General features: G+C 40.1%; 1 protein-coding gene across 2 annotated transcripts in view; it reads left to right on the forward strand.

Annotated features, from left to right (window-relative positions):
* Nucleotides 1-21,400, forward strand: part of RYK (receptor like tyrosine kinase) — a 90,294-nt gene that overhangs the window by 51,183 nt on the left and 17,711 nt on the right. For both annotated transcript variants that reach the window (XM_075201578.1, XM_075201577.1), the window contains exons 9-11: nucleotides 4,001-4,087; nucleotides 13,445-13,514; nucleotides 19,953-20,085. In XM_075201578.1, the coding sequence (XP_075057679.1) occupies nucleotides 4,001-4,087; nucleotides 13,445-13,514; nucleotides 19,953-20,085 (290 nt within the window). The remainder of the gene's footprint in view (nucleotides 1-4,000; nucleotides 4,088-13,444; nucleotides 13,515-19,952; nucleotides 20,086-21,400) is intronic.

Below are 21,400 nucleotides of genomic sequence, written 5' to 3' on the forward strand. Positions count from 1 at the left end.
TGTGTATTTAATTATATAGTAAGCAAAATTAGAATGTTTTACTAAAGGATAAATTGACTGTTTAACCAATTTAATTTTAAAATGTTATTTCAAAGCTAATGTGATTTAATAGTTTACTTCTGAACTATTTATCTCCAGTTGAGTAAAGCACAATAAAAGGCACTGGGATGGTCTCCTCACAAAACTGAGAGATTACCTGTCGTAGGTTTCTGTATTTCTTAGTCATGCAGCGCAGTTACAGTTATACTAGGGGAATGCCAAACTATTTACTACTGTGAATATTTATTTACTGCTTATACTTGCTCTCATCACTGTGTTTATCCACCTTTTTGTATTTATAAACAATATTTGCACTATGTTGTCTCTGAGTGCCAGTGCTGTGGTCAAGTTTTGATGGATTGATTTTCTTGTTGGTGATGGCTGTTCTGTCTGAAGACTGTCCATTAGTAAATCGACAGCTAGTGTAGTCTGCTCCATAGGCAGAAAGCTGTTACAGGAGGAAGGCTAATGGCTAAAGACAGTGCCCTTCCACCACTCAGAGCATTGTCTCTAGCCCAGACCACTAACACATAGGGGCATATTCAATTGTCGGCGGAAACACACTGAAAATCTCACGCTCCGCGCACTATTACTGTTATTACGGTAATAGTGCGCGTAAAAACCGTTATTACGGTAGTTTTCTTGCTGGATTTTAGCTTGCAGCTCCCTGAGCCGTGAGCTGAAATCCAGCTTACTATTACCGTAATAACGGTAATAGTTTTAACGCGGAGCGATATTCAAACAATTGAATATGCCCCATAGACTACAGATATTTCCTCCATGTACTAATAATTATCTTCTAAGATGCACAATAGCGGCTTTCTGCCCCGATGTCATACCTTCAATATTTTCATATTGACGTTGTGTTTGCTAAATGCTTAGGATAAATTGTCAATCATGTGCAGAATGAACAGCTTGACTGCAGTTGTCTTTATTGTACTCTTTCTGTATTCATGAAACTTTCAGATGGAAAAGGAGGGCGGGGGTTGGCTGCTGAACTATTCATAGTTCTGAATCATTTCGGCAAAGAAAGCATTTTCTGCTAATTAATGAACATGGACCTCTCCCACAGACTGGCACAGGTCTCGCTCCATGTGTATCGTGCTTACATCTGATAAGGCGGCTTCCTCTGGATAATTAGTCGGGTCTACCATACAATTTGGCGGCGGTTTAGGATGGTTTTATTACAATGGACTCTTACCACAGTGTATAATTTCTGTAACTGTGATGATTCATTAGTTGTAGTATCTGGCACTGTGACATTATTAATTAAGTGGTCACCGTGAAGTCTGTGACTTGGACATTTTGCACTTCTAAGACCAGTGCTCCAGCTGTCCTGGCTCCAGTTTAACTACTATCATTGAAGTCTTGGCTGAAAGTACTCTTTCTTTCCAGTGTTACTTGTGATTGTCCAGTCTCTGAGGACAGTGAGCTTTGTCACAAAGATAAGATTCCACTTGGCTGCGACAGAACATCCTCTCCTTTATAAGTCAATACAGTAAAATTGGCAACAAGTAGATAAACACATTTCTGAAACCAGAACATGGCATGTAGCATCTTACAGGTGTAAAACTTTTTAACAGAACCCCTGTTTATTATCCATGCCCCTAGTTAATGTCCGCTCACTGGGATTAAGTGTCCAATTTTACTATTGCCTTCAGGAATTTTAATGATATTGGACTGCACACTCCAACAATCAACAAAAGGATTTGCCCTACATCTCAGTTTATACCACAGGGCTATGTTTGCATGTTTGGGGTTTCAGTGATGAGCACAGCAGGTTACCAGATTGTAATTTTCGGATTTATTTCAGTATTTAAGTATTTTAGGTTTGGGGATTGTAGAGAACATTTATTTTGCGGGTGCTAAACATATCTTGTAGCAGTTTATGTAACGCGACCTTTATTTTACTAAAACAAAAGCAAGATATGAGTTTCAGGTTAGATGAGATAGATACCAATGGAAAGCTGAACTTTGTTTGTGGAAGAAAAATATTCGCACTTGGTGTGTACAGAAGAGTGTTAATCATGTTTAAACTGATGTATATTAAATCTCGCTTTGAACAAGAGAGATTTCAGATCTGTGGCACATAAATGGCTAAAACCCTCCCAAAAAAGCAGTGAATAATTTGAGCGTATAAGAGCCGTTATCAGCAGCATTTGCCCCGTCTTCTCTCTCCTCCAGGCCATGCAGCCATTAGCATTGCTTTGCCTGATAGCTGCTCGCATGCCTGCCCTCCTCTGACGGCCTGTCAGCGGCTATCCCTGCCCTGAGCTCTGTCAGTGGAACCTGGCGCGTGATCAGAGAGGTAGCTGTAGATCTCCGTGCAGTGGAGAGGTATGTGTCTCTCCAGATAAATCTGTTTACCTCATTAAAGCATGTGGTTATAGCATTACTTGCCATAAGATTACATTATACCCTTGCTTCACTGGTCTCTTATGTTTCCCTCAAGTTTCATATTTGCCTAATATAAATATTAAGGGATGAATATATAAAAATCTTGTTTATATTTCGGTACCTGTTTTTTTATGGTACCAGTAGGTTTCCAGGGCTAGCAAAGTAATCATGAGAGCTAAGAAAAATTTGGCTGCGCTTACACTTAAGATAAAACCACTATCACAGGATCGAATAAATCTGTTCAGTTTATTGCAAACCGTATTAATAAAATTGATTAAACATACACAACCAGCTGCTATTTTAAAAACAAATTGTCAAGTGAATTATACACACACAATCACAACAGGAAAGGGGAAAAGTCGCACTGTCTAAGGTTTAGATCCCAACAATGTGGATGTCAGACAGAAGTATCCTGATAAGTAGCTCTCCAGGTGTAACTATTAAGTAACTTCCCTTTTGTCCCAGCCATAGCATGCGTCACCGTAACATATAGGACTTTATTACAAAGCCCCCATGCTCAGTTTTTCCTCCTAATTTCTACTGAAAAACGCATGGAGGACAATTTCCATCAAGGGGTTTGACGTCTGTTAGGATGTCTTCTCTTACAGTAATGCACAGTATCCACGTAATATTCCAAAGTTTACTTTACGATGCATTAATGTATCTACTGTAATGTTTTTAAGGGAAGGCCGTGTCTCAGCTTGTTCTCAGTCAGTCTGCTTACGCATGATCTTGGATGATATGACAGTCTGCCTAAGGTAGTAAGCCTAAGGTTTGTTCTTTAGGTATTCAGTGTTTAATGGTTCCATGTAATCAGCATAATGGTTTCCAAAAGGTAGAATTTAATGGGCATTTTAGAAGAAGGCTTTTGCATCTTCTAATTTACGTTCACTTCAAATCAGTGTTATTGGTTATAGGAGGGTATTGAACTAAATAAGGCTGTATCTGGTTTTCTCATTTGTAAAGGTTTAACATATGTTAATAGGCTGTGGTGCTGTTGCTTTACATCTCTATATTTGAAGGACTTGGTGTTACCTGGCAACTTCTGTTGTTTTTTGGGCAGAGCCAATATATAGCAGCTTATCGATTCCCTAGGAACCAGTACCTCGTATTGGTGCTAGCGTTAAGTTCTTCGTAAACTGATGGATTACATTCAAATTAATATTTGCTCCACCAGCAAAACAGCAGCTCTAGTGTGTGTGTATGTGTGTGTGTGTATGTGTGTGTGTGTGTGTGTGTGTGTGTATGTGTACGTACGGGACATGCGTTTTAAGCTGGCCACACGTGTGGAAATTTCTATAGGCAATCTGGCCATTTTAGACTAAATAGTAAATTCCCAAGTGCATGGGCATAAAATGATTTGACGAGGTTTTGATTAGCCAGGTGGTAAATCACAGTGATCACATTGGCTTGGGAGCAGTCATCAGGCCAAAGGAAACCACTTACAATCTGGTTGTTTGGACTGGCTCTGCCCAGTTTGAGCATCCTTGTAATTCCAGACCAATGTATTTAGTGCGTTTCTAGTTTTGACGTTATCCTGACATGTTTCATATTGTTTATGCAGGAACGTTTGGCCGAATATTCCATGGCATCCTAGTGGACGAGAAGGATCCCAGCAAAGAGAAGGCCGTGTTTGTGAAGACTGTGAAAGGCAAGTAGCTCCGTACCTCACCATTTTATTGTGTTGTATCATACAGTTGTAGATACATGAGCGGCACGTCTACTAAATACTAACCTGCCAAATGATGACCTATTAGCGGAACACACAGCCTAAACCTGGCATATCTCTTTTTATGTGCTACAGTATTACCTTGGTGCATAATGCAGTTGGCATTGTTTCTCTATTGCCTTGCTGGCTATGAATCACAACTAATACCCAAAAATATAATTTAGATCATCACTGGTCCTGATTAGTCTGTCACCAGGCTGCAGTTCTTGCTTACATTTGTGTAGTGTTTCCTTAACTCCATCTCCGAGTCCAATAAAAATGTTAGAAAACTGTTGTGTAGCTATTGTCTTTTAACTGCTTGCCAAGTGCACAAGCTAATCCAAGCTATATAAACACATCATTTGCTTGAAAACATGCCCGAGGCATCATTTTGTCTTGACATATTTACTTTGCTTGGTTTCTTCATTTTGAATGAATTACTGAGAGAAGAAAACTCCTCTTTCGTTTTGGCAGCGGGGCTGGAGCCAATGTTTTCATTGCAGGAACTGTGCACAGCTAAAGGTCTGGGGCCTGGGCTGTGTCAGTGTGGGGGCGTGACATGGACCTGCTTGGCATAGTCCACTGAAGAAATGAACATTAAAGCCGACAGAGCATTAGACTCCAGAGTCGGTTTTGGAAAAGCATGATTTGCTGAACCAAGCTTTTCTAGTTGCATTTTTTTTTGTTTTTGTATTGTTTATAACCCATAGTTGCATTCTCCTAGCCTCTGGTATACAGACTGCTTTCATGCCACATGGATGGGAAATACGTCATTGTCTTTAGTTTGTAACTTGGGCTTGTAAATAGCTAGTTGAGCAGTTCTTCCATATAGTATAGATCTGCAGAAGTTCTGTCTTTTTTATGTTTACAGATGGAAATTCTGACGGTGCGTTCCAAACATTTCTGCTCCTCCATGTTTGTATCTCTCACTGCAAACCTTTTCCTTATCTCTGGAACGTCCATCCTATGTCAGTAATCCTCTCCATCTAATGCAGACGTAAATATTTCTACCTTCAGATGATGGAAGTTTATTACTTAGTTTAGAAGTGCAAGTTTTGTTAAATACATTGCTTTTCCTTTCTAAATATATGCTCTGCTTTGTCCCGGGGCTTTATATCCACTAGGCAGGGTTGTTTATTATCCTTGCACTTGGACATGTACAAACCAATTCATTTAAAGTTGTCATTAGCATAGAAAGCCCAACACTACTTTCCCAGCTCACATATGCAGAAATGTTACAGCTGCACAGGATAAATGTTTGTTTTTATTAATGGGCCACTAAACCCAAAATACAGGGTAATCCAAAAAATAACTGCTTCTTGTGACATCCACAGACATATTTATAAAAACTCTGGCGTATCCGCACAACACACGATATGACCGTGTTTTTTAGTAATTGGGAAGTATGTGAAGAGTAAAATACCCCCATTACTAATCAGAGCTTTATGATAACTGATCTTCATTTATGATTTGATAAAACTTTTCCACGTACATGTTTGAATGTTACTAGCACTTCTTTCTATAAGGATTAGCAAATAACTTGTGTAGTGGTCCTTTGAATGTGCTTAGTTATAATACATACACAAAATCAATTTAATTATCTTAAGTATTTTAGATTTAAATAGTACATTTTATAATGCCCAGGGGGTTAATATAAATGCTTATTGTGTATCCTGTGTGTTTGCCGTTTTTAAAGGGAAATTTACGGAACACAGATCCAGTACATACAAGGCAGGCAAAATAAATGTCGACAGGAAAACAAAGGGTCTCCTTATTAGAGAGCTTACATTCTAAGTGGAAGAGGACACAACTGAAATAAGAGGAGCAAATGTGGGTTAAAGTGGGGATTGGGACAGCTGTGAGAGTGTTTTAGTGTGAATAGTATTATCATGGATAAGCTAAACTTTTAAATAAAAAATAAAAATAAAGTGGGTTTTCAGAGAGCGTCTAAAGATTTGAAGGCTGTTGGGAAGCCTGATTGGACATGGTAGGGCGGGAGTAAGAGGTGGTTACCAGAGACGAGGTGCAGGTCAGAGGTAGATCTAAGAATCCGGAGGGGGGGGGGGGGGGTAGAGTATTTTAATATGAGATTTGAGATGTTTGAAGGGGTGGTGGTGTTGAGGGCTTTTGTAGGTAAGGGTGAGTAATTTGCATTGGAATTTTGGAGGACACAGGGAGCCAGTGTAGGGATTTGCAAAGTGGTGCAGCATCTGGAGTAGCGAGACGGCAAAATCGGTCTTGTAGCATTTAGGGTGGATTGAAGTGTGGATACATTGGTGCTAGGAATACCATATAGCAGGAGGTTGCAATAGTCAAGATGGGAGATGCTGAGAAAATGGATCAGAGTTTTGGTAGCATGTGGAGTAAGAAAAGGATGAATTCTGGCAATGTTTTTTAAGGTGGAATCAACAAGACTGGGAGTCTAGATGAGAGAAATAAAGAGATTTGAGGGCAGTTGGTGACTCCGGCAGGAGGGAAGATAAGTTCTGTTTTGGATATGGTGAGATTTAAGTAGCATTGGGGCATCCATGTGGAGATAGCTGAAAGACAGCTGTTTACATGAGAGTCCAGAAGGAGAGAGGTCAGTGGAAGAGATAGATTTGGGAAAGATGCTATTCTTACTACTGACTATTTCCTGTAATAATGCAATGTATGTCACCAGTTTGTTGCTGTACAAGCTTAGGACTATATCATCATCGTCATCATTTATTTATATAGCGCCACTAATTCCGCAGCGCTGTACAGAGAACTCTTTCACATCAGTCCCTGCCCCATTGGAGCTTACAGTCTAAATTCCCTATTATAGACACACACACAGAGAGGGAGAGACTAGGGTCAAATTTGATAGCAGCCAATTAACCTACCAGTATGTTTTTGGAGTGTGGGAGGAAACCGGAGCACCCGGAGGAAACCCACGCAAACACAGGTAGAACATACAAACTCCACACAGATAAGGCCATGATCGGGATTTGAACTCATGACCCCAGCGCTGTGAGGCAGAAGTGCTAACCACTGTGCTGCCCATAATGACTATATTAGTCATTGTTGGTAGTTATACCAATGTTCTAGGGGCAGTTACGGGACTTCTCCATATACTGACTGGCAGTGTGTTCTTGAGGCTGTACTAGAAAGGCACAAAGTCCCTACTCTTAGTCTGCACAGCTTTCTTATATCCGGGATTACAGTGCAGCGCCAAATGAGAGAACACATTTCTGTCATGAGAGAGCCTGGCAGGTAATGAGCAGGATTTATCTAGATTATCCACTGCAATACAGATGTAAGATGCATGAGAGGACTACATACAGATATTGTATAGCCAAGGTTAATATGTGGCTCACATAACACATTACGGTTTATTTATATAGTTTGATTTCTGCTAATTTTACATACTTGCAATGTGGAACTAGATGTGACTGTCTTCTGGGACATGACCCTGAATTAATATGGCCTATGCATATTCAACAGATGGAAGTTATCCCACCACCTCCAGCAAGGTTTAAATCAGTATCTTGAATTTCTGCCAGTCCTTATGGCAATTAGTAGGAATGTGTACTGCACAAAGGTTAAACTTGTGAATTGCTCTACACAAGGAGAGCAGGGTCCAGCTTCCGGCCTTGACATAGATATATGTAATTTAACTCCATGCCCCTAAATGCACAGATTAATGCTTCATGTTTAGCAAGGGATTCCCTAGTTAGTTTCTTTTATATTTTGTACCCTTCCTTCCGTCCTAGCACTATTGTCTAGGACTTGAAATCGTGCCAAGAGGATGCATGATTGGTGTTTGCCATGTAGCCCCATCACGTGTCCCCCTGTAAATGGGTGCTGTAAATGCTATTACTAATGTGCAGTCACCCTTTGTCTGTTACTGACCAGTCTACAGAATGAGTCACATTGGTTAAAGCCTGGATTGTTTAACTGTGCATTATCATGCCTTGTCCTACAGTATATACTGCATCTCTTGTCCTGGCTTCCCTTAGGGGAAGGAACTATAAGTGTTGCTATAGGCTAGGTCTCCCAATGTTCATAAAGGTGTTATGGGGGTGGGAGGAGGTGGTTTTATGACTATATGCAAACAATTTATATACACAAATATAGCTGGTGTTTTGATTTAACTTGTAATATCCAATAGTATAATACAATCAAATACATAATTGATGAATGAGCCATTGAGTTAATGTGCCATGCAGAGGTGGTGTGCACTAACCAGCACCTCTGCCATCTCACCACCAGGATCCCGCCTTTCACTCATGTTAATTTGCAGAGCAGGGACCGCTAGGTAGAGCTCATGATTAGAGATGGTGTCGCATTGAGGTTCTGGATAGAAGTCTAGGACATCGTCACCCAGGACGGTAAATAAGTGGGAAATGGCTGTGGGAGCCGGGTCTACACACTGGGGGCCACATACAGACTGTAACTCTGCATACATGGGGTTCCTGTGTTTATGCTTTTACTGAGCCGGTTGACTCTTCATTTGTGAAACCACTTTGATGTAGTCACTAACACCACCTGTATTAGAACTTTTATTGAATTAGGAGATGTTATATTTTATACAACTTAATAAAGGTTTTCCATGTTTAATTGTGTAAAACATAGATGATTTAGCACTGCTGACAAAGGGACTTTACAACAGATTTTAGAATGTTTGGATTTGAAAGAGTAGTGAATCAAAATGTATTTTTTGCTGTGTTATTGTACAATGTACTGTTCCAACTATAGCTTGTCAAACAGCTCTGTTATGTGTCTAATGTCCTCTCGTAATACAGTATGGTTTACAAGTGCCACAACACCCTAGGTAACATCGGGGATGCTCTACTTTAGAACTTTAGACAGATTTGCACTTTATTTGCTACAACATGGCAATATTACAGGTCCTCACAGAATTCATTCATGAGGTTAGAACTACCTGCCTCACCTTATTCAGTGTATATGTAGGTTCTCTTACAGCTTTGTACTGAAAGAAGTCTAGAAGGTGTTAGTTTGAATACAGATCTTTTTATCTCTTCATACAAGCAAAAGAGACTAAAAAGTTATTTTTATCCTGATTTAAATCTGTTTTGCTGCTTCACCTAACTGAGCTGTAATAATGAGCCCAGAAAACTATTTTGTAATTGGTTAAATAATTTGCCCTGGGTATTTTTGTAAAAGTGTGTAATTGTCCACAGCCCTGAACCAACCCCCTCCCCTCCATATGAAAACCCCCTCCCATCCAAGCCTGAGATTTAAATTATTGGTTTCAGCTGAGCTATTTACACAGTTGACATAAAAAAAACTGGTACATTTCTTAACTTGTTTTATTCTTGTTAAAAATAAACAATGTAAAATGGCAAAAATCTTTTAGAGATAACGAAGAGGCACCGTAGAAATTTAGCATATGGGAAAAATACTTTTAAGTGATGTGAAAATAAGTGTGCAATGTGATCTTTATAATGTATTTGTATACATATTTCTGTGCTTTAAACAGTGCTTGCAATTTGTATTGGAGCCTCAATTGAAGAAGCCTAGACAACATAATTGCCATTAGCAGACTCATCGTCCTTATTTATTTATATAGCGCCACTAATTCTGCAGCTCTGTACAGACAACTCATTCACATCAGTCCCTGCCCCATTGGAGCTTACAGTCTAAATTCCCTAACATACACACACACACACACACACACACACACAAAGACAGATAAACCAGGGTCAATTTGATAGCAACCAATTAACCTACCAGTATGTTTTTGGATAGTGGGAGGAAACCGGAGCACCCGGAGGAAACGCACGCAAACACGGGGAGAGCATACAAACTCCACACAGATAAGGCCATGGTCGCGAATTGAACTCATGACCCCAGTGCTGTGAGGCAGAAGTGTGAGCCACTGAGTTTCTAGAGAAACTGTTCTGTATTCCGTAATAATTACAGAACAAAGAAACATTTAAAGTTAAATTTAACACGTTTTGAACTGTAGCTCGTGTTACCTCAGTGTACGTATTAAGGCATTGTGTACAGTATCTAGTTATTTATGTCCTTTTGAGCATTGTCTTTTCATGCCTTTGTTTTGGGGTATTGCCATTAAGTGTAGAACCCGGAGTTCTCGATCAGTTGATAGTGTAGAATTGAATTTTAGTTTGGGTGGTGCATAACTTTTGTTTCACAAATGATGTAGTTACATCGGGACAGTGTTCGTTTTTGTTCATATCCGTCCCTCCTTAATTGTTTTCACGTACTCAAAATACATTTTTTCTGAAAGCTCCTCAGAAAAATGAATTTATGGTGCATTGTACAGTTCCAGAATGGCAGCTCTGCTTGCCTGGTGAAACAGAAGGAAATAATATTGATAAGAAAGCACAATACGGATGCTGGAACTGTACACTGTGATAAGATTTGTATTTCCTCATCCAATCTCAGAAAACGGCAATCCACCGCTCCGTAATCCAACAAAAATAAATCTCGCAGTTTCATTCTAGCCGCAAGGAAACAATGGAAAGGCAAAGTGTTGGAGCTGACAGATTTCTGCTTATCAATGTTCCAGTCGAAGGAAGGCAGCAGACTACAAGGACAAATAAAGCTTTCCTCACTTCCCTCTGTATTGCGATACTAAAACAAAAATCTTTTGTGCTACAAATAACAAGTGCAGCCCAGACAAACAATCGACCATATAAATGTAAAATAAGAGTGTTTCTATATCGTGCTAAGCTTTGTTTTTATTTAACTAGAATGTCAGAGCCAATAAATTAGTGTTTTATGGCCATTTTCACATTTTGCATGCTTTTCCCCTGGAGACACACGCAATTTACTGTAGCACAACTAGAATAACAGCCTGGTTGAAGTGTTCCCAGTGTCCCGGCCATCTACACACCACGGTTGCTGCCAGTTTGGGGCTTGATCAATGTTCACCAGTTTGCCGTCTATCCGTTCCCTAGGAACTCTTGACATCATTGAAGCATGTATTTTTTAAAAGCAGAGATCAGACAATAGTATGTAAAAGTTGTCCTGCCAATCCTCTTGGATTGTAATCACGTGTGACTCGCATGTATTTTGTGCCATGGAATATGTGGACATATCCCAAAATAAAGGAATAACTGCAGGATACCATTGCCTGACAAGTGAATAACTAATAAATTAGTTGCAGATTTAACTTTCTGAATTCACGTTAATCATTTAGTCAGTAATTCTTTGTCCATACACACGCACAGTTGTTTCACCCCTTCGTGACCATTCGTGACCAGACACTATCACACTGGTACCATGTGCTTACTCTGCAAAACATGATTTTATTTCTTAGTCTGAGCAAATGTTGCAGTTTTTTTTGTCAGGGCATGTAACTATGGTTCTTCCCTTGTATTAACCTCACGTATTTAGTAGAGCATGTTGGGGCACACCTCTGATAACTCCTAGGCGATGTACGGCAATCGGGGACTGTCACAGATGGCCTGGTTCCGGTGCCTGAGGTGGTAGATATTGTATGTACATTCTGTGGACAGAAATGGTTAACTTCACAGAATGTTTAGTGTGAGAGGATAGGGCTTCTGTGAATAATCATTTGTTACTGTTCTTTATTATAAAGATTTCTCTGCTGCTGTCCTAATCCCAACCGTATATAAACTGTGTATGGACTGAGATATCTGCGTCGTGTTTACACACGAGCTGTGCAGTGAGACACTCATTCTGTCACGTTCTCTTGCTGAGCTCTCTTGAGACTCACTTGAGCGATTCCACTTGCTTCTTGCTCATTCTTGTACTCTCTTTTCAAGCCCAGATCAAACACTTTTCTGCATTCCCAATACTTGTATTTTTAAGTTGTCCTAACGAGTACATTACAGAACAATGGCACTCGCATGAATGATGACAGGTCTAAAATGTCATTACGCCACTGTGCATACAACAGAGAGTTTGCAATCCGTCATTGCCAGGTAAACAGAACGGATCTTTAATGTGTGACCTTTTATATAAAGTAGTATGAGTCTGCTGTAGACTCCAGTTCCATATCCATATTCTTAATGATACTCTTATTATGGTAGTAATGAAAAATTATTTTTATTTATTTTTTATTTAATCTGTCAACTTGGGATAATAGGAATATGAGTGTTGTATCTGACTCCAGTTGTCACTATAATTTAATGGTATTGGCTTTATAGCACACACACACACAAGATAGGGAATAAAAGAATTTAATGCCTGTGTATATAAAAGGTACATGTAAAAGAGATGTTTAATTGTCAATATATAGAACGATTTCCGTCATGAAATAAGTCGTAGTAAAGATGCTCCACACAGTGTCTTACATTTTATAGAAGTCAGACCAAGTGAGTTCCTAATTATTTTCAGTGTGACCAAGTATGGGAATTTTTACAAATATTTGAACACCGCAAGATGCCTTGTTGTATTGGGTAAAGGTGTCATTAATGTTTCTCCCTGTCTGAAGAGTTCTCTAGGTGGCAGGTCAGTAATTCACAAGACACCAGTGGCTGTGTCTAAGGGGAGATCTTTTTATTTAACAGCCCTGTAAAGTTGCTAAAGGAGGCATGGGTGTCACTCTACATTAGGTATGTGACATTTGTCTATACTGACACTTTCAGCGGCAACCTGGTAGAAGCTATTGTTTCGCACCTGCAACATTATTCACTGTTCTTTCTTTTTCTTTTTGTTTTGTTTTTAAAACCACAAAGTTAGACTTCCATTTTTGAAAACTATATTTGCTTTATTGTGCTGAAAAAAAACCCCATGTACAGAATGTCTTATGTAGAGACAGTTTATCCAGAAAGGAAATAAGGAAACTAATGCTGCACTTTGTGTATGACCAAAAACACTAGACAGTTTGTTCCCTATACAATCCTGTGTTCTACACAATACAATGAGTAGGTTATGGCCAAGGGCGATGTGGGGAAAGACTAGTTTAAATGTCATTTGGTACATTTGGGCATGGTGCTCCAATGATGGATCAACCTCATCTCCCAAATAGTTGCACATTCAACATATGTTCTGTTTGTATATCAATATAGAGTTTGACGTTTTGTATGATCTTTAACAATCAACATCCCTATAATTCTGCAACAAGTTACCCTTTATACTCCTTTACTGTGGCCGTTTTTTTCTGTTTTTATTATTTTGCTTTTTAAGATGATCATCGGCTATATATGTAAATCTATGGTTTGTAAGTTTGGGTGCACAGCCCGCTTGTCTATCGGTCTGTCTATATTACCAAGTATTTTATTACTGTGTCTTGTTTCCAATTGTGAAGCACTATACAATAAATGTTAATAACATAATATATATAATAATATATGCTTTCCCTGGTCTTATCTTCCTTATTAGATCAAGCATCTGAAGTCCAAGTCACGATGATGCTGACTGAAAGCTGTAAGCTGCGAGGTCTGCACCACAGGTATGTGCCACATGAATAGGATATTGTCGTTATTTACAATATACACAATAGTATGGAATAGGCTAATTTGCAATGCATTGGACTTGGGTAATTTTTGGGAATATTGGTCTCATCCTAATTCCAAAAAATGCAAAGGACGTCCAAGTTAATGTGCCAAATTGTTAGATCATCAACAGGATTCTGTGGTCCAGTAGTACTTTTTATAAGTCTTAAATCTAGTTTTAAGTTTGCCAGCTCATTGCTTAGGCTGGGTACACACTACAGAAAATTTCTCCCGATGCGACATCTTTCACAATTTTGCCAACGACAAAAAAAGAAGAGGAAAAAAAAAGTCCTGATCAGCATGTCGATTCCACATCGTTAATTCCATTGTTGAGAGAGACTGGTAGTTCAGTTTAAAAATGAAATACTATATGCTTTAGAGCGATAATTGTTCATCGTTGGAGCATACACACATATACAATATCGGGCCAACCACTACTTTTATCGTGTGATTGGCCCAATAATTACCTTTACCCAAGCTTCCTGCCATACTAAGTTAGTTTAAACATTTTCATGGGGCTCAGGAGATAAGTAGTCCAGGTAATCAATAAGAGGGCTTTCGCTGTCTTCATGTCAGAAGACCTCTGATCTTAAGTACCCGGAGAAAGAATGACCCCTGTTCCTTGGAAAGTTGCACCTTGAGCTATTTTAGCTAGATAGGTTAGTCTTACTATTCTGGGATTATACAAGATTCTTGGAAATGCTTCTACTTATTTATACTCGCTATTTCTGATTTGGACATTCGGCAAATCCAGATCTGGCCTTAAGAAGAAAACTTGTCACAGATATTGCCTGAAGTGGAGCAACGGGAGTTAGATTTATAGGTGTGAGTAATCCTAAACTGATCTCCATGCCTAAGATTGGTTCAATTTATATTATTTATAATAATCCGTTGTGAGCATCAGCCTTTTAGCTGTACACAACTGTGTGAACCCTCCAGCTATGTACACTGATGTGCTATGAGATCGTCCAGTAAAGTCAATAAGGTGGTCCTTATCTTCTGAATAAGTAGCCTTTTTCCTTGTACTTCACACCCGTAAAATAACTAGTGTACATCCTGTTACCAATCTCTGAAATCCTTTTTACAATATTACAGTTGGCTTCAGTAGCCTTTTGTGTGTTATCTAATGTGATTGTTTCATATTGGTGCGCCTGTGGGAAAAACGTTTAATACTGGAATGTGTTCCTTAATGACCATATCCTGAAATATGTGCTTATATTTTTTTGTTTGCTTTGTAGAATGCTAGTACTGCTGGTTAATGCAACATCGTTGACTGTAGGGGGGAAGGTTTAGGATGTATATAGATTAGCTGCATATAGGCCTAGCTAAAATGTATTTCTCATGCTGTTTCTTGAGAGATTTACAAAAATAGCAGATGACTCCTGTTTTTCTCTAAGGTGTAACCATTAAAATGTACCCGTTGGCCCTCTGTCTCCTCTCATCTTTGCCCTTGTTATAGAGCCTCTTGCGGCTTCTATTCGAGCCTGCCCGAATATACAGGGTGTGCGGACGGGGAATCTGGAGAGTAAGCTTTCTCTTTGCAGACAATGTCCTTCTGACTCTCCTGCAGCCCGAGAAGTCTCTCCCTGGACTCTTTGGCATATTACACCATTATGGGCACCTCTCAGGGTACAAGATCAATATTACGAAATCGGAGGCTCTCCTCCTTAATATTCCCTCCCCTGAGGGATTGGTACTCGCCTCCCGCTTTAATTTTCGGTGGCAGAGAAAGAAAATTAAATACTTAGGTATCTTCATTAACGACTCCTATGACTCCCTCTACCGGGAGAACTACCCGGCCCTCTTTGCTAAGATCAAGTCTGAATTGCTCTCCTGGCGCTCACTGATCATTTCGTGGCTGGGCAGGATTATCTCCATCAAAATGAACCTCCTTCCTAAGCTTCTCTACTATTTCCAGACCCTCCCTGTCCGAGTCCCTCTTTCGGATCTGACATCTATTCAAAAATGTCTCTAAGTTTATCTGGAACGGCCGGTCTCCCAGGATTAAGCTGGCTCTCTTAAAGAGACCCACCAGAGGTGGTGGTAGGGGCTTCCCGGATTTGAAAATTTACTATTGGGCGGCTCATTTGAGCCAAGTCGTAGCCTCCTTTGCGCGCCCCCCCGCGGCACTGTCATGGGTTGACATCGAATCCGCTTATCTTAATTTTCCAATCTTGTCCTGTATGTGGGGTCTCTCAAAACAAACTAGATCTCCCCTTGCCTCCTAATGCCCTACCCTTCTATTCTCAGCTGCAATATGGGAGACCTGCCGACCCCATCTCAAGATACTGTTGTCTTCTCTTACTGTCCTAACTCTTTGGGGTAACCCTGCCTTTCCTCCTGGGCTCTCCTCTGCCTTCTATAGTCCTTGGGTCACTGCGGCAGTTCGATTTGTTGGAGACCTATTATTTCAGGGGGCCTTTATCTCTTGGGATGACCTACGCTCTAAATATCCAAGGCTCCATCCTAAATTCTACGAGTATTTTCAATTACGACACTTTGTGGGCTCTCTCCTCGGGGGGGCTCCTCTCCCCCCTCTTAGGTCTCCCTTTGAATCCCTATGTCTCTCCTCACCCTTGGGTAGGGGCATGATTTCCTCTATCTACAGCTTAATTCTCAATGTACTTTTACCTCCGGGCGGTAGGCACGAGAGGGAGTGGGAGAGGAATCTGCCCCCCCCCTTCAGAGGAGGATTATTGGGGAATCATAAGGGATCAAGTTGCCACCAGCTCTATTTCCACTTTGGTGAAGGAGAACGCATATAAAGTATACTTTAGGTGGTACTATACACCTGACAAACTCACTAAAATATTCCTCTCTAGTTCTCCATTATGTTGGCGGGGTTGTGGCCAGACAGGCTCCTTTATACATATCTGGTGGCCCTGCCCTAAAATATCCTCCTTTTGGGACCGAGTTAGGACCCTCCTCTCCTCCCTCCTTCCATGCCCTGTCCGGAAAGACCCATGGTCTTTTCTTCTCTGTTACCCTTTGATTGAGGATGATAGACAGTCTGCGAAATTGGCCTCCCATGTCCTGGCTGCGGCGCGTTGCCTAGTAGCTAAGTCTTGGAAACAAGCTGAACCCCCCACTATGGCGGCCCTGCGATCCTATATCTGGTTTATTGCCCGGATGGAACAGATTACATACCACCTTCATTATAAGGATGATAAATTTTACCAGGTTTGTGCTCATTGGCTTTACTTATAACCCCTTACCTACTGTACCATCTCCTTCCTCCTAAAAAGACTCCCTAGGTTCATAGGTGACCTGACTCTTGACTCTTGATGGTGTTTCCCTTCCCAGAGAATCTAAGCAGTAATCCCCTCTTCTATTTATTTGTTCCTCCTCTTAAAAAGGAAAGATAGGGGTAAGGAACTGTGTGGATAATTGGGAAGTATGGTCTCTTATTTTTTTCAGTCTCGGTGGCGACCAGTGCCCTTCCTCCCCCCCACACTATATATATATTTGCTACTCAAACATTTTCAGCTTCTTTGACTTATGCCCATCACTCTGTTTTTGTCTCTTGCCCTGTAAGTGTACTAATTGTTGATTCTTATCTGTACATGATTGCTATTTTTCAAAAGAAATAGTTAAAAAAAAAAAAAAAAAATGTGCCCGTTGACTACCGTGGAGGTAGCCATTTTGTTGGCTGAACAAATATTGAAGTTATTGGTTCACTAGTGACATCCCATGAGGCGGACCTCAAATGATGTGTTAACTTAAGAGAAGTAGGCTCTTATCTAGTAACAAAGCACGGAAAAAGCAATGCTCTTAAAAAAGAAATGATTGACATGTCTATGACCACTGTGATTTACGTATTTTGAGTAAACTTTCCTTTACATTTATACAGATGGATTCTGTGTTTCTTGACGTAGAAAGGCTTTCAGTTCAGTCTGCTTTGCAAATAATAATACACAAGCATAATCTCTCCTTTGTGTTAGGGAAAAATGCATGTGCTTCTGCATGTCGGGATCTGCTTGGAGTACCCCCCCCATATATTTGCAGGAGGATTAAGAAATGAAGATACGCTCATACCGTTACAGAGTGTTAGCTCTATGCCATCCAGCTATGTATACTGTTAGAACCCATATTCCCCAGAGACCTATTAATTAACATCTATTCCAACTTCATATCTGTCATCAAGAAGGTTTGTAGTATTCCAATTGTTCCCTTTTCACCAGTGCTCCCCAATTCCATTCTTGGTGAACTTTTGACCCCTATGCTTAAACATGGGTCATGGGAATCTATTTTTTTTTTTTCTGTAAGTGAGGCAGCTTATTTAATATGATGCAAAGCATAACTGAGCTGTAACCCATAGCAACCAATGACTGAACGTATTTGTTGCTTTACATGCAGGCTTTCTTATGAAGCTTTATTACTAGTTTGCTTTGCATAGCGAATGTGAGTTAATTTTCATTCCTTTTTATCGTTCTTAAAATGTTTAGCAAACGGGACAGGCTTTGCCATTACCTAGTGGGGTGAGCTCTGTCTAGAACATCCTCTGCTCCATAGACAATCCCATTGTCCATTTTGCTCACTGTTCAGAAAGTTTGGATCACAAGACAGTGTTACTCCTTGGACAGTGTGTGCCTTAGTGTCCTGCTCATGGGATAATCGTTGCTATTGGTTTTGTTTTTAATGCACGTGTTGTTTTAATAGCTGGAGGCAACTTCAATGTGTTGACACATTTCAAAATAGCTTTTCTGTTCTGAGGACATTAAATAGTGATGTGATTGTTTTACTCACTTGTGCCCTGTAGCGAGAGGTTTAATGTCAGTGTTCCTGGCTTGAACTTTGAAAGAACGCCAATTTCTCTTCCCCTCTTGGAGAGTACATTTTGCAGCTATGCGAACATCTGCAGATGTTGGAAGCATTGACCTCTCATCATGGTATAGAGGGGGGGGTTGGTTGTTGTTGACCCCATGAAACTTCTAGCTAGGGGTGTCTGCTCCCTTAATTATATCCCCCTCTGAATTGCATGCTTGGCTTTGTTTTCAGAAACTTACAGATGTGGTTTTAGTGCTGTGACAGAATAGGTTGGTAAATGTATTTGGTGTGTACAGCAGTGTTTTTTTTCAGATTTGGAGAAAAATCCATTTGACAGATTAAACTGATGACGGCTACATGGAGACGAGCACTTTTACCCTTGCTGGGCGGTACCACTAGTCTTGACACCACCCGTGTATTTTTTCATTTATGATGTAAGCATTACATCTGTTGGAGAGACCAAATTGTACAAGACATAACTGCAATATGGGTGAGGAGAGAAATGACGGACAGCTTTACCTCGCCCCTTGTTTCTACACTTGTGTGTCTGGACATATGCGTACCCGGTTGTAATATATATTTGTGGTTTTTTTTTTATAGCCATCAAACACTTGCTTTCTTGCTCTAGGCATCTAGCATAACATTTTATCCTTGTAAGTGTACTTTAGTGACTCCAGAAAGGATATTAAAATCTAATTCAGACCTTCAACTCCAGTGACACATTTATGGGTTCCATTGTTGTGCAGCCAATATGTGTGAGACAGGTTATTACAGCAGGATTATCTGGGTTGTGTGCAGTCTGTAGTCAAATGGCGCTATAATATAATGCACTCTGTGGGCCCCATTTACGGTTAGGGGTAAATCCAAATACAATGTGTAATTTCCCTCCGTGGCAAAACCACAATGTGCTGCAGGAGGGAAAATTTAATATGTGCAGACACAGAAATTCTACTTCGCAGTGTTAAAGTAAAGCTGCGTGGTATTTGTGTGCCACGTGCAAAAGCCACCAGTGGTTTCCCCACATGAAGATAGAATGCACTTACATCCCTGGTTTGTCCAGGTTACTCCTAACACTAAGTCAGGTCTTGTGGGGTCAGGCAGCTTCAGGGTAGTAGGAGCTAGTGACATCACCACCCACTTTGTGCCTTGTGAATCATTGATGTCACAGGTTAATAGTGTTTTGTTAGGCTGCTTCATCATGAATATTGGTTCAGTCTCTGTGCTTAGTGGAGAGGACACGTTAAAGTTGCTAGTTGTCACTCTTTCTAGTGTGGCCTATGACCAGCTATAGTGGCAAGAAATAAGATCCCACTTAAGACTGTTAATAGGAGCAGTTTGTTGATTACATAACTGGGAGTATTGAGAAATACAAACTATATTTTATTTGAGATACACACAGTATATATGTTTTGGCACATTTCTATGTTTCTGTTATTTGTCTTCATTCCCATAGACTGTAATCTTGCGCGCAAGGTCCTCTTACCTCTCTGACTACCTGTATTACCCAGTATTGTTTTATTAGTGTGTTTCATCCCATTTGTAAAACGCTACAGAATTTGCTGGCGCTATAGAAGTAAATGATTCCTAGTATCTGCGCTGTCTAATGCTGGTTTGTCTTGTGTTTTCAGGAATCTTCTCCCCATCGGTCATGTCTGTATAGAGGATGGGGAAAAGCCAATGGTGCTCCTGCCTTTCATGAACTGGGGGAATCTGAAACTCTTCCTGAGGCAGTGCAAGCTGGTGGAGGCCAATAACCCACAGGTAATTACATGAGCGTCTATTCACTTGACATCTGTAGAACATAAATACAGAAGTGTAAACAAATTAAATTTTTTACTCTCTCAGCACATTTGAAACATTTTTACGAGGTCCTAAAGAGCGCGTCTCAAAACCTCCCTGCATCCTTCAGTGCTGTCAAACACGTCCCGCCAAGTGCTTGTTCTAGAGCGTTCCAATAGAACCTCATGGTGTTTAAGAAGCGTTTAGCACTTCTGCAGTCTGTAGGAAATGTTGTAACTGATACAAAGTGAAAACTAGTCAGTGTGTGTTTAAAGGTTTATTTCACTAGCACAAATTTTTATTACACTATCGTTGTCATAGCATGTTTTGAGAATGCACATTATATGCCCTTGTGTGTGAGGCCTCACAGTGGTTCCATCATCTGATACTCTTGCTCCTTGACATCACAGCCATTTGTTGCATAACCATATACTCCTAGACTGGGATTTGTATTTTGTAAATTCAGTTGTATTGTGACATCCATTAAAATAAACCGATCTGACACATGGAAATGTCCCGCTGTTCAGCACAGATCCTGTCCTTTATCTTGTGATGCAGAACAATCTGTTGTACAGGTTCTAATTGTAATCTGAGAGACAACCGGTTTTCACGTTGTGTACAGGAAACCAGAAGACTTGGTCATGTATTAGTAAGTTCAGCAGCGTGCCTGAGCAGGAATGTATAGTGTGAACCTTAACAGCTTTACACCCTGTGGGCCTTCAGTTTTATTTGTATGACAGATTTCCCCAGATTATGAAACTGTGAACGTCATGAAACTGTTCCCAGATCTTAACCCCCTAGAAAAAAGTGTAAATACATGGATTAAAATGTCTAATTTATTTTGCATCTCATCCCAAGTGGCGTTCTATCTACATTTTCCACTGAGCCGTTTTCTTGTTTGAAAAAGAAACAAGAGTTTAGAGCTGTCTGCAAGGACAGTTTTATTATTTCTAATATTTTACAATAAATGTAATATTAACATATCTGGAAACTGCTCTTTAGGATGCTGTCAACCTTTCCTTCCAAACTTCTACTGTACAGGGGGATCACAAAGAGGCTTCTAGAGGCCTTCAGTGGCTTCCAGAAGACCTCTGTCTGACTCTTATGCTTCTGTATCTGTGTATGTGTGATTGGCAATATACAGAAGTGTAATAATGTTATCTACCCCCAAATGGATATACATACGTGTGCCCTCCTGTAACACTTTTTAAAAATTGGTTTATCTCTCTGGCTGGACTTGACAACCAAAATTATGTAAATGCTTTGATGTATCTCCTAATTTTGTTGCCCTTGGATA

The sequence above is a fragment of the Mixophyes fleayi genome, chromosome 3, assembly GCF_038048845.1.
Source record: "Mixophyes fleayi isolate aMixFle1 chromosome 3, aMixFle1.hap1, whole genome shotgun sequence".
Lineage (NCBI taxonomy): Eukaryota > Metazoa > Chordata > Amphibia > Anura > Limnodynastidae > Mixophyes > Mixophyes fleayi.